At 41.5% G+C, this 12979-nt stretch overlaps 1 protein-coding gene across 4 annotated transcripts in view; it reads left to right on the top strand.

Moving 5' to 3' along the window:
- kank4 (KN motif and ankyrin repeat domains 4) overlaps window positions 1–11633 on the top strand; it is a 67485-nt gene extending 55852 nt beyond the window's left edge. For 2 of the 4 annotated variants that reach the window (XM_031859317.1, XM_031859316.1), the window contains exons 5-10: window positions 2462–2734; window positions 4242–4326; window positions 4685–4904; window positions 5068–5210; window positions 5611–5811; window positions 7800–11633. In XM_031859317.1, the coding sequence (XP_031715177.1) occupies window positions 2462–2734; window positions 4242–4326; window positions 4685–4904; window positions 5068–5210; window positions 5611–5811; window positions 7800–7919 (1042 nt within the window). In that variant the 3' untranslated portion in view covers window positions 7920–11633. The remainder of the gene's footprint in view (window positions 1–2461; window positions 2735–4241; window positions 4327–4684; window positions 4905–5067; window positions 5211–5610; window positions 5812–7799) is intronic. The other 2 variants (XM_031859314.1, XM_031859315.1) reach the window with 1 other exon arrangement.
- The last annotated feature ends 1346 nt before the right edge of the window (window positions 11634–12979 follow it).

The following is a 12979-nucleotide window of genomic DNA, read 5'->3' as shown; positions in this document are numbered from 1 at the left end:
GTGTGTGTGTGTGTGTGTGTGTGTGTGTGTGTGTGTGTGTGTGTGTGGGTAAACTGATGCATTTTAAGTATGCAGATTGAAGTGGTTGGAAGATCAAAGGTGTGTCTCAAAGCAGGGAGATTATTCTTTCTGGCTGATGTGATTATAGGTAGGTGTCTGGTGTTACACTTATAACATGAAGCACCTGTATAGACACAAACGCACACACACACACACAAGCAGCCCTGTCCAGACCTGGCATTAACATGCATCTTGGGTAATCCTATCACAACTGACAGCTCCAAGTACATCTGCTCACATCTGGCATTAGAATGCATCGCCACATGTGTCTCGAGTGACCACTCGTGATCGGATCTCACTTCCCCGCTCTATACGCAAACAAACACATATACGTCAGAAATCTAAATTAGGACTGGTGTGTTATGAGGCCTAATTGCCTCCTAAGTTACTATATGACCGGTTGCTGAAGAGCAATGTAGAATTTAAAGAATAATTTGTTAAATGGAGTCCGGCACAGAGCTCTCCACATAAAATGAACTGGGGCTCATCACTTCCAGCAAACGTCATGGAGACCAATGAGGGCAAAAAGTATCACCGATCAGTTTCTACCAAATACTCTCTGGTCTAGTTCAGCTAAAAACATAAAAGCACTGAATCCGTCAGCACGTTAGGATGTCGTTCAATACCAAACCTGTTTGTAGCCGCTGCCAGAGTTAATATAGGGGAAATACAAATTACAAGCTGTTGGGCAATATCTCTGAAATGACCTCCATGAGTATATCAAGTACTTCTTTAAAGCTTCACACAGTAGAGACAAACACACACCCGCACTCATACAGAGAACTGCACACATATGCGTACAAGCACTTACTTACACCGTCAGATGGACACTGAAGAACAGACCCACACACACACACACACACACACACACACCCATCAGTTGAGTAGGTGGTCCTTCATCCAAGGACACTATTACATACACACTGCTAAAATAATGGGGCCACCTCTGAATGTGGTCTGAGCAATAGGGTCTCAATGCATTCACACCTGTAGTTAGAGCTGTCCACTTGTGAGCGGACCACCAAGACTCATATCAATGCCAAGTCTGAACAGGGCCAAAAATCTCCTGGATGCCTAACCTAACCTTAACCATAACTGCTACACGTGTCATTCTAACCTTTAGCCTACACAGCTAAGCAAAACCAAGTTTTGTGCTATAAAAAGAAATTGGGACCAGATTTTGTTTATTAAGATATCATAATACACAATTCCAACATCTTAATTGCTGATAAGCATATACTAACTTGAATTTCGTATTTTGTATAAAGTATTTTATTTACTCAAAAATAGGCTTTACCACGTGGTTATTTCCTGTAGAGTATTTATTTATGCTGCTCCTGATATAACCATTAATACGTTATATATGATGGTCCACATATAGTATATCTCTCCCGAGTTTTCAACTCTTGTTCTTGACAATAAATATCTCTCCATTTCTATGTTACAGATGCTATTTATAATGAGACAAACATGGCAGACAACAATATTTTCTTTGACTATCTTTAGTCTTCTGCCCACACCAGGAAGTGGGCTACTGTTTGCATCTCTTCTCTTTGGATGGTCTAACCTATCTTTGCTCTCCCTTGAGTTCCTCTGGAATCCAGGGAATGCTGTGGCCCCTGAATGCCTCTTGTGGTGTGGTGTCTTTCTCTGTGTGTGTGTGGGTGTGTGTGCGCGCGCGCGCGCGTGCGTGCGTGCGTGTGTGTGTGTGTGTGTGTGTGTGTTTCTACAAATAAGCATGAATCAGTGGCATTCAGTATAAGACTTATCTGATCATTGGCCTCACAGAGGTTCCTTCATGATACACCCAAATGATCACACACACACACACACACACGTAAAAAGTCATCAGCCTTTCCTCACTGAACAAGGTTGGGTTTTGTCCAAGCTTGCGTATGTAATTGTGCAAACATGCCTATGGATTTTCATGTATATGTTTAACTGTGTGAAGGAAGTTCTGGACATGTGGGTCAAGGTTGCATTAGACAATCATCTTTCTCATGTCACGCTTGAGGTCTAGAGGGTAATGATCTGTTTGCATTTACCTAGCCTTGGCGTATGTTGACTTATCAGCTTTCATATTCGTTTGTACCTGCTTAGGTCTTTCATTGATGTGGCTGCTTCTGGATACTATGTCTAATTTCTGTACACAGTACTTTTAGTGATGAATCCTGAGTTAAATGTTCCAAAGCTAATGATAGACCAGATGTTGCCCGTACTGCATCATTTATAGATGGATATCTGTGAAGCTAAATAGTATTTCCTCACTTTTTAGGTCACCTATTTGCATTCAACACAGGTGGAGTACACAAAAGCTTTATTCTAGATGGTATAATGTGGATGATTTTGGTGTCTATGCTCTGAATATTGTGCATGTCCACTTGTTTGTGTCCACCTCCAGCTATGAGTCGACATCCAGCGAAGAGTCCAGTGGAGATGAGAAGTCGAAGGTGGAGAAGGAAGAGGAAGAAGACAGCTCAGAACCAGAGGTGGAGAAGGAAAAGGAGACAGAGCCTCAGCCAGCAGACAAGCCTGAGGAGGGAGCAGAGACGCAGCAGAAGGATGCAGAGGTCTCCACTGAGGGAGGAGGTGCTGTGGCTGCAGAGGAGGAGGGTGAAAGAGGCCTTTTGGATATAGAAGGCAGCCAGGAGCTCCTGGAAGAACAGGCTGAAGGGTGAGACAGTAAAGCTTCAATCATGCTCAGCAGGGGTTACGCCATAGCTCTGGAGCCTATGCACTATTCATGGGTACCCAATGAACTGTGATTGGTCAGCACTGACTTCTTTCTGTTGCTGGTAGAGATGTTGTTGATAGTGAAAAATATACACGAGGCAAGTTTTTCTTAAAAATCTGAATGCTCACTGTGACCCACGCTCTCATCACAGTGAATAGAAGAGCATAAACACGGCAACTCCAAAGAATAGTCTCATATTCAGTAATCAAACAAGGTTGACCTTCTCACTGCAGCTCATATCATAAATCAAATGAAAGAGTAAACAGAGTCAAATGCAAGGAATATAAAGCGATCAAAGCACAGTCACATAGATGACAGCGTGACATATGTTGGGTAAGTACAAGTCAGTGCTTTGTTTTGTGTCCAGCTGCAGTCTATATACAGGTGCTGAATGATGCTTCAATATACTGTGGGCCACATGCGCGCGCGCACACACACACTCACATACACACACACAAACACACACACACACACACACACACATATACACAGAAATCCAATTAAAACACAATCATACCTACTTACACTTTCGTGCAACCCCCCCTTACCTCTTAATATCTTGCAGACTCACACTATAAGCCTCTGTTTCATACACACTACATGCACACTGGTTTCCACATACATAAGTGTTGCACAAACACAACACAACTTGCTCCTAAACACTTCAGTATAAGCTGCTCTCACTCTAATCAAGGTCTCAGACAATCACACGGATACACTTCATTCCCCAAAGTGCCAGGTGTCTAGAACAAGAAGCAAATAACCAGCAGTGTTGTCCTCCCTGTCACTGACTTATCACTTATCTGTCTCAGGTATGTGGACAGGGTTGAGGGCCCTGAAAGTAGATGGGGCCCCTGCGAGAAGGCAGGACTTATATTAACTCATTACTCAGCACCTGTCTGATCATTCCTATGTGTGTGTGTGCTTGTACGTATAGTATGCGTGTGCTCTGGCTGGAGTACAGGGCACAGTGAGAGTGTGATCCGCTCGGGCTTAGCGCTGCTTGAGATGTTCAGTATGACTGTGCATGATAGACGAGCAGCAGGAGCGCATGGTGGATATTATTGGGCAGTGAATCAGTTCAAACTGCTACTGTTGAGGTTTGCATGCGCCATCAATGCGTCAGACAATTGACTGATGTGTGTTTGTGTGTGTGTGTGTGTGTGTGTGTCTACACTGCAGAGGCCCGCAAGGCATCTTTTATCTTTTGTTTTCATCTCAGGATTTACACAATAACTAAAGCAGCCATCTCGTGGCCTGTTGTGCAGGATTGATGGCATTAAAGAGAACCAGGGAAAGAACAAATGTGGGGTGTGTTGGTTTGAATATGAATGTTTTTTTACACCTCTTGATACTCCTGGTCCGCTTGAAAGCTCTTGCTGGAATTGTTTAGGATGGGTAAAAAACAAAAAAAAGACTTACTGTGCCATCTGGTCTTTGTTTGCAGAGAGAAAATTGACCAGGGGTTTATAGACGCCTGCATCTATGTAAAAGACCGAATGGAAGAGGTGTCGTCACCAGATAAAGAAATGGTAAAACTTTCTATCGGCTGTCGTTTCTATTCTTCAACGTTGTGGAAAGTAATTCTGTGTACTTTATCAAATCTGATTTGACTGAAAAGTTAATGTGCATGCTTGTCGGTTAGTCAGTTATTCAGTTTCTGAAAAAACGGATACAATTTATTTTTGTTGAGGGAAAATGATTCAGATTCTTTGTCGATGTTTTGTCAGAGCTCTTTGACTTCACTGGCTAGAATAATGTGGCTTACAGTGCCGCTCCTTAGGACGACAATACAAGCTGCTCAACAACCCGAACATTGATGGAACAATAAAAAAGCTGCCACAGGCGGCTTTTTCCTTTATATCGTTTCCCTCCTTCCTCTCTCCCCAGCGTCAGGTTTTAGTGGTGCTCTACCAGGAGTGGTTCAAGATCTCCAGTCAGAAAGAATCGCAGGCCGATACCGTCACATTATACCTGAGACGAGTGGGCTTGACCACGCCCACTCTCCTGCCGTACGTCATTAACTTGACCGACGGCAATGGGAACATGGCCCTCCACTACAGTGTGTCGCATTCAAACTTCCCTGTGGTCAAACTGCTGCTGGATACTGGTGAAATGCAAACACACACACAGTGAAACATACAGCTGAAAGAACCAGAGGAGCTTAAATACAGAATTTACCAAAATAAAAAGTGTCTAGATAAGGCAGTTAAACTCTGCACGAAATAGCATGAAATGCTCTCTTTGACTTCTTAAAACATTTGTTTTTTCAGGTCTGTGTGAGACGGACAATGTGAACAAGGCAGGCTATACTCCAGTGATGCTCGCTGCACTGACGGCTGCTGAGAGCTCTGATGACCTGGAGGTTGCGCAACAACTGTTGAGACTGGGTGACGTCAATGCATGCTCCAGACAGGTAATATGTCTGCCCTGAATCATTGGGTCCACTAAACTGACTGAATATTGATGGATTTGCTCTTGTTGTCTGATGTGTTATTGTTGTATTTCCGGCGCCGTAAGTCTGGGGATTTAATAACTCCTCTGGGGAAATCAATGCATCTTAGGACATTACAGTGGGTCACTTTACAGGAATACACCATCATTTCAGCGGTTCTTTCTCAACAGTGAGGACATCTAGAGTGTAAACAGAAAACAATGTACAAGCATCATGCACATTCTATTTTTCCACTTACTTTTCTTTCTCTTCTACTTCCTCCCTCATCTCCAAGCCTGCATCTCTTTATCCCCCCCCCCCCCCAATGTCTTCCCTCTCACCGTTTAATTCTAACTATCTGTATCTCTCACTCTTTCTCTAGGCGGGCCAGACGGCACTCATGCTTGCGGTGAGCCACGGCCGCGTTGCCATGGTAAAGCTGCTCCTGAGCTGCGGTACGGATGTAAATGCCCAGGACCGCGAGGGCTCCTCGGCCCTGATGTGTGCCAGCGAACACGGACATATAAACATCGTTCATATGCTGCTGGAGACAGGTCGCTGCGACACCAGCCTCATGGACAAGGTACGACTGGACTTGTTTCACCTTTCATCCAAGATGGTGCTCTCTTGTAGGCAGAGATATCAGCTGCCTCGACTCAACGAGGGTTCATTTTTCACCGAGATGCCAGGGATCACTGCTTCATTTCAACACCTAGTTATCTGCCTGTTGTGCTACAGAAAGATCACAGGGCTCATGGTGCCTGGCTCACACACGTACTGTAGGATATATCAGTAGATATTGTGCTGCCCCTGCAGTCAGTGTCAGTTGCCCAGTTAGGGCACAGAGCATACAGTAGCTGGTGCCCGGCCCACACATGGTAGATTGATTGTTCAACCTAGTACATTATTGATTTCTCTAGATGGTCGATTCTCCTCTGCAGCTCAAGGAGCGCAGTCAGAGAACGCCACATCACGACTGCATTACTGCTACTGAAACTCATGAAACATTTCCCACCTTCACACCTGCATCAAACCGCAGGCTTTGTGTCCAAAGGAAACAAATATTGTCACTCTTTATTCAACATGTTGCTGCTTCCGATGCAAGTATAGCATTGAAGCATTTGTGGAACACTTTTTCCTGCCCAGTTCTGCGGGATGGGACTTCAGAGGACACACTCGCCCCATGTTAGCCTAAATCATGAGAAGTCTTCAGTGCAACGGTTCAGTAGATTGTTTGACCTGGATTTGAATTCAGCACATGGATGCCCGACATTAATCTACACAGTGCCTCTGGTAGATTACCTGCTGTGTTGACTCCATGACAACGCATGAGCATGCACTATATTTAGTGCTAGTCGGGGACAGACATTATCTCAAAACTGAGGAAATAAGCAGGAAATAAGCAGCTCTGGCAAGCAATTTCAAATGATATGCAAGTAAGTCAAATGGTTTGTGTAACAGGTTTATGAAATATACACAAATTATAATACACAGCACTCACTCCGTTAAGTGATGTTTGTGTTCCCATGAGACAGGAGGGCTCTCTCAGCATGCAACATCGTCTGTTCTAGTTTGCATTGTCTAATATTGAGCCTTTGATAAAAAGAATAAAATGGAAACACAAGGACACACTGTGACAATGATGCAGCAAGTTACCAACAGCATTATAGAGCAAGTTTCTTCTTTCTTAAATCGATTCAGTGTCAAGCACACACAACCAATCTCAGAACTATACAGAGGATTGAGCTTTATCATTTTTGATCTAGTAGAGCATGGCCACGAGTAATGAGTATGATGTGTTTGATGAGAGACAGCAACACATATCTGAGCTATTGATGAATACAGAAATTGAAAATAAGCCAAAAAAAAAACTGCATCACCAATATTGGTGAATCTACAGGCAAACATCTAGAGCAAAACCACAAACAAATTAAAACCATCCATGTTTAAGTGTTCAGAGGATCTCTGTAAAGCTTATGCATTTTTAAGGAAAAAAGTGCAGATGCAACATTTGTTGGTCCATAAATAGCTTATTTTCAGATTTTTTTGTCTTTTGTTGCAGTATTTGTATTGGGTCTGGATAAATGAGTTCTTCTATTAAAGTGTCAAAAATGGTCTTACTGATGTTTATGTCTCGCATGCCTTCAGACATTTCCCCATTTCCCTTTTATTACGTCCTTAGTGTCCTCCCCAGGCGACTGATTTAACCTGGCCCATTTCACAGGCAATTTCTGCATGATGCAGAGAAGCTTGTCAGTGGATATTATTATTGTAATCTTTGTTGCTCAGGAGAAAATGATTAGATCAGATTTACAATGTAACAAATCATAATCTCATCTGGCATTTCAAGAAGGGAAAAATGCTAAAAACCTATTTCCAGATACTGAACCCAGCTCTTCCAATGATGTTTACAGCCATGTAGTATTGCCTGCATCGGGCAGTTGCAGTACATACACATGAACTATAATTTCAAAGTCAAGTTTCTAATGAAAGAGCAACGCAACACTGCCACTGTCAGGATAAAAAGAGTCACTGCAATGATCTTTGACATCCCCTTCTGTTCTTCCCCAGGATGGACAGACAGCGCTGTCGGTGGCAGAGGGAGCCTCCCACCAAGAGATAATTGACCTCCTGAAGGCCCACGCTGAGACCCGAGCCTCTGAGCCCTCGTTTACCACGGACCTCCTCTGAACCAGGCCGACACCTAATATCTCCAAACCACTCCAGCTCGCCAACCGCCAACCTTTTAATTTCCAAGACTCTCTGCCCACCAACAAAGAGGGAAAAGGAATGAAATGAATTGAATTAAAGACACGATGACACCATACAAGACGTTGTATGCCCGGAAGAAAAAAAGTGGATAAACTCTGTTTACCATGGAACTGCATTAAACCTCTGAGACCAGAGTGTACGCACACATTTTTCTTCTTCCACATCTCTGCCAACATGCCCCGTGGGTGTTTATGGATATGCTGCATTCAGCCACTCAGTGGACAGACGACAAACGGGGCCCGGTCGATTTGATGATTAAAGCGTGGCCATGGTGACGAATTGACAGGCTATTACGTCGGGGGGGGGGGAATATAAAAAGGGCAGCAGGGACAGACGGACTGGCAAGTGGATGAAGAGATGCTCTGACAAGCTGCTGCTTCTTATCATCAACTATAGCTCTTCTAGCTAAATACTAAGCACATGATCTACCTTTTAAATATACGATATTAAATACGACATCATTTCTATTTTTTCCTTCATGACATTGGCATTATTCTTTTCATATTTGGACATAGCCATTGTTGAGAACACAGTATGTGTAGAATGTTATTCTAACGCATTATAATCATACACAAACACAGAAACTGTATTTTCTACTGCACCTTTTTTTTATTGTGTTTGTGTACAGTAAACAGTCCTCTCTAAGAAACTATATATCTCCAAAAGTGTGAATTATAAAAAAAATAATGTTATATAATTATAGAATAGAACTTCGTGTGAAATTTCCCATCATTCAGTGGATATTTGACAATATTTATTGTATTGTTTTTGCCATAGTAATGATGTTTTTCACATCGAGTCATGGGTGAATTATTGAAAGACTAAATGGTTTAGTTGTAGATAAAATGTTTTCAGTTGGACACAAAATAAATTCATTTTATAACCACAACATAACCAGATTAAAGAAAGACAAACGTTTTCTAATAAGAAGATTGTACAGTTCAGAAGGTGCTGCATGCCAATACACACTTACTCCCCCTACTGGCTGGCTTATAATACTAAACAAACAGCAGTATGTTGTAATACTGTCTGTTCTCATGATAAACATATCTCTCTCTCTCTCTCTCTCTCTCTCTCTCTCTCTCTCTCTCTCTTCGTCCCTCAGTTCAAATATAGCATATGTCTTGTTTGCCTGCTCGTTTCAAATCAAATCCTGTATGCAACTGCTACAAAATGCACCATGAATGTCAGGCTGGCAATGATACATTCCAAGAAAACAATGTAGCAAGTCTAACTGTACTGGCATGGATTATGGGACTAACGGAGACAAAGGAATGAGTCTGAATATTTTTACTAAAGACACTTAATCTTGATAACAAAGATCTGATCTTCAAGTTACCAACACTGGTTCACTTTGTTCCTGCTTTAAGGAATTCACATTTCAAAATGATGTGTTAAAACCAAAAGTGATGAGTTTTTTATGGCTGCAGTCTGAAAAGAAGCAATATGAATAAAATACTAACTTTTAAATCAGAAACTATAGGGGGAGGGGCTTTGGTCCAGCCTTAATCAGATGACCGTATTACGTTAGAGATAAGATGTGTTCCAGGGAGCGTGGACGTCTTCTTCTGTTTTCCACAAACGCACACCCATATTCCTAAAGAATCTTGAAACAGGAGTACTGTTCTGATTCAATGTTTACAACGTAACAGCTCCCCTTCAGTGACCCCTGCAGAAAACCCCAAAATGTCTAACAGGTCAGGAAGTTTACAGAAAACAAAAGGGATCAATCATTTCACCTGCAAACGGTAGGTGCTGTCCTCGGCCAAAGAACTTCTTAGTCGACTAACACTCATACGGTGTTGATTTAATTGACAGATCTGTAAAACTCCACAAAGCACGACTTCAAATCTTTAGTTTACCAGAGATGTGATCATAAGATTCTTGTGAACAAGTCATTCAGCAGGAAAAAAAGCATAAAAAACAACTAAAGGAATCTTAGTCGCCTAAGACCAAAAAGACCAATTAGTTGACTAATCGGGTGCAGCCCTAGGGAACAGCCTCCGCTTTGAACCACAGCTTTTCTGTTATAAACGTTTACCGCTACACAATAACTCTAATGCCATTGTCTGGTCACCCTGTCTTCACGAAGCTCCCCCAGAGAAGACATCAACCAACTGTTCTCTGTTCGACTGGGGTTTGCTGGGGTTACTGAAGGTGGAATTTAAAAAGGTGAATACCACTCATTTTAACAACTGCCATATGTGATCTATTAAGGTCCAGTCTGCATTCACAGTCAGAAAATAAAATCGCTCTCTACAGAGGAGGAGAGATTTTGGTGCAGACATTGCCATGCCTACAGTAATGTAGTGCTGCAATTAACAACTTTCTTTCTGGGCTGCAGTGTGAACTGACCACTGAGGCTGCACCAGTGCTCCCTCATTCCCAGACACTTTATTTTTATGGATGCTAACATGAGACTACATAGATTCACATGAAGCTAGACGAGCTATATAAAGTATCTTGATTATGTAGTTGTATACACAATGGCTGCATTTACTCAGCAACAATGGGATTTTGTTTCAACAGTGGCTTAGTAATCAGATCCTCTTTTGTTGAGTCACAAAGTAGCACAGATTTCCTCAACAATGAGGCTGCATTTACACAAGGTTCAGGAGAAGAATTTATTTTAACTCAGTGCAGCACATGTGATCATTTGCAGTTGTCTGTATATTGAGGGATGTGAGTTAGAGTCTGTGTAGCTTCCCGTGTGTCGGACAGCTAAAGGATGATCCGATCTGTGCGGTGTGTAATATCTAGTATATCTGGTCTTCCGTGCCTGTGTATTAAGTGTTGAAGTAAATCACATCCATATGTTTAATCCAGTGTGACCCAGATGTAATATGGTTTCATTACTGGCTCAACACCAAAGAAGTGAAATCAAATCTGTTTCACATGGGGTTGACGATATAGTTTTATCTGTTCCTGTAAAGTAACCGAAATACATGTACATACAGTATTGTGAAAAATATATAACAAGTATTGTCTGACAGTTTGCTCTATAAATGATACAAGTATTTATTCCAAATGCTATATTTTTTACCATATATAGTATACTTATGTATGCATGGACAAATATTCCGGTGATTGTGTTGGAGGGGAATTTGAATGATTGGAAATGATGCCGAGTGTTCCCTGATGATGTGATTATTCAGCTTCTCTTTGATTGGTTGAGTGGTGTAGTACATGTGCGATGTGGACGAGGTTTTGACTGCGTCATGTGCCCTTTAATGCTATACCTTTGACATTTGTGGGGAAACTACAACGCAGATTCGACACTGCCTAAAGCTATACGGGCAACGTCTCCCTTGTTTGGACAAGTCTATGTACATGACAGAGTCAAATTTAAAAACATGTACCTCTCTGTAATATTCCTTGTACAACAGGCATATATGTTGCAAACCAGAGAACTACTTATAAATAAATAAATATGAAGATTTAAGACTTATTTCATGTTGTTCTTGGTCATTTCCAACTGAAAACAGCAGCTACTGCCAATTGTGTTTATCTATATTTATTTTTTCTTTTATTGCCAGTTAGGATCAGTTATGATAGGCACAAAATACTTTGATCCAAGTCAATGGTGTACAGTAGTGAGTATATATAGTTGTGATGTAGTCATATAGATAAAAGTTACTCATTTGCCCTTGAAGCTTAACTGTTATTTTGATACCAAATCTACATGTTAGACATGCAACTCAACATCATTTCCCATCAGGTACCTTAATGGCAGCCTCAACAACATTTACACGTAAATATGATCAGGTTACATCAGTGGTTTTAGCTTTAACAAGGGAAAAACAGAACCAAACAGTTGCTCTGTAGTGCAGCTTCTACATGACGATGCTAATTTGCATTGTGGGCCTCAGCTCCAAAGCCATTATACAATGTAGTAAAAAGCAGTGACCAGAAGATGGTGGTATTACTGTGCGGTAAGAACACACTAACTGAGGGAGAACAACGGTCTCTTTATTTTGGCTGGGGATGATTGAGGATCTTCTCAGACCTACCCAACTGAGAACTGCATCTCAGGCAGGATATGGGGTAAAACAAATAATTAATGACAAATCCCTTAATCATTAAGTTACAGAAGCAATATCACACTATAGAAAGACATGTACCTTCAAGTGCAGGTATGAGTCATGCATATTTGTGAAAGTGAAAGAGCAGAACTTTTGGCAACAAATGTGTCAAAAGTAAAAGTACTCATTATGCAAAATGACCTCAGTCAGTGTTATACTATTACATTATTAGCAGGGATGGATAGAGTATTAGAATATTGCACTCAAGTTAATGTAATGTTACTTTTAGGACATTTTACTCAAGGAAAAGTGCCTACTTGTGTAAAAATGTACTCAGGCAAAAAGTAAAAGGTAGGTCATGTTAAAATGTACTCTGAGTAGATGTTACAGCGTTAAGGTTAAATGATAGAACTACTTTACAAAATAGACTGTCAACGTATAAAAACATCTTCAAGTCCATCAAGTCCTGATGTCCAAAAACAGCAGTAAGTTCCTTCTTCTCTATAAACGCACTTTGCAGCCTGTGCGTAGAACTGATGATCGAATATATGTACATATAGGCCTATATTTGCCTTCATAAGTGTTGCCTCGCTAGGATTAGCCGGAAAAAGAGACAATAGACAAACAATGGCCAACAATAAATAAAAAGTCACCACGGCGGGTGAAATAGGCATTACAAGGACACATGAATGACATGACCTGCCACTTCTTTTATAATCAAAAGCATAATAAAACATCACCAAGGCAAACAACACATATATAAATATATATGTATAATATAACAATACAAACTCATATAATAAAGCAAAAGGAGAGCTGCACAGTTTTTACACACCAGCCGGGTAGTGCACGCACACAACGCCGGTTGTTGACATTCTCATCTGGAGAGTGTGTGCAAAGAGTGTGTTGTTGTACTCACCTGTCCCAATATAACCAGTCCTCCTGGCCTCTCTGTCC

Source organism: Anarrhichthys ocellatus, unplaced genomic scaffold (genome assembly GCF_004355925.1).
Source record: "Anarrhichthys ocellatus isolate YVR2014 unplaced genomic scaffold, GSC_Weel_1.0 scaffold22, whole genome shotgun sequence".
NCBI lineage: Eukaryota > Metazoa > Chordata > Actinopteri > Perciformes > Anarhichadidae > Anarrhichthys > Anarrhichthys ocellatus.
Note: the sequence above shows the minus strand (reverse complement) of the source record. Positions and strands in the feature narration are given on the sequence as shown.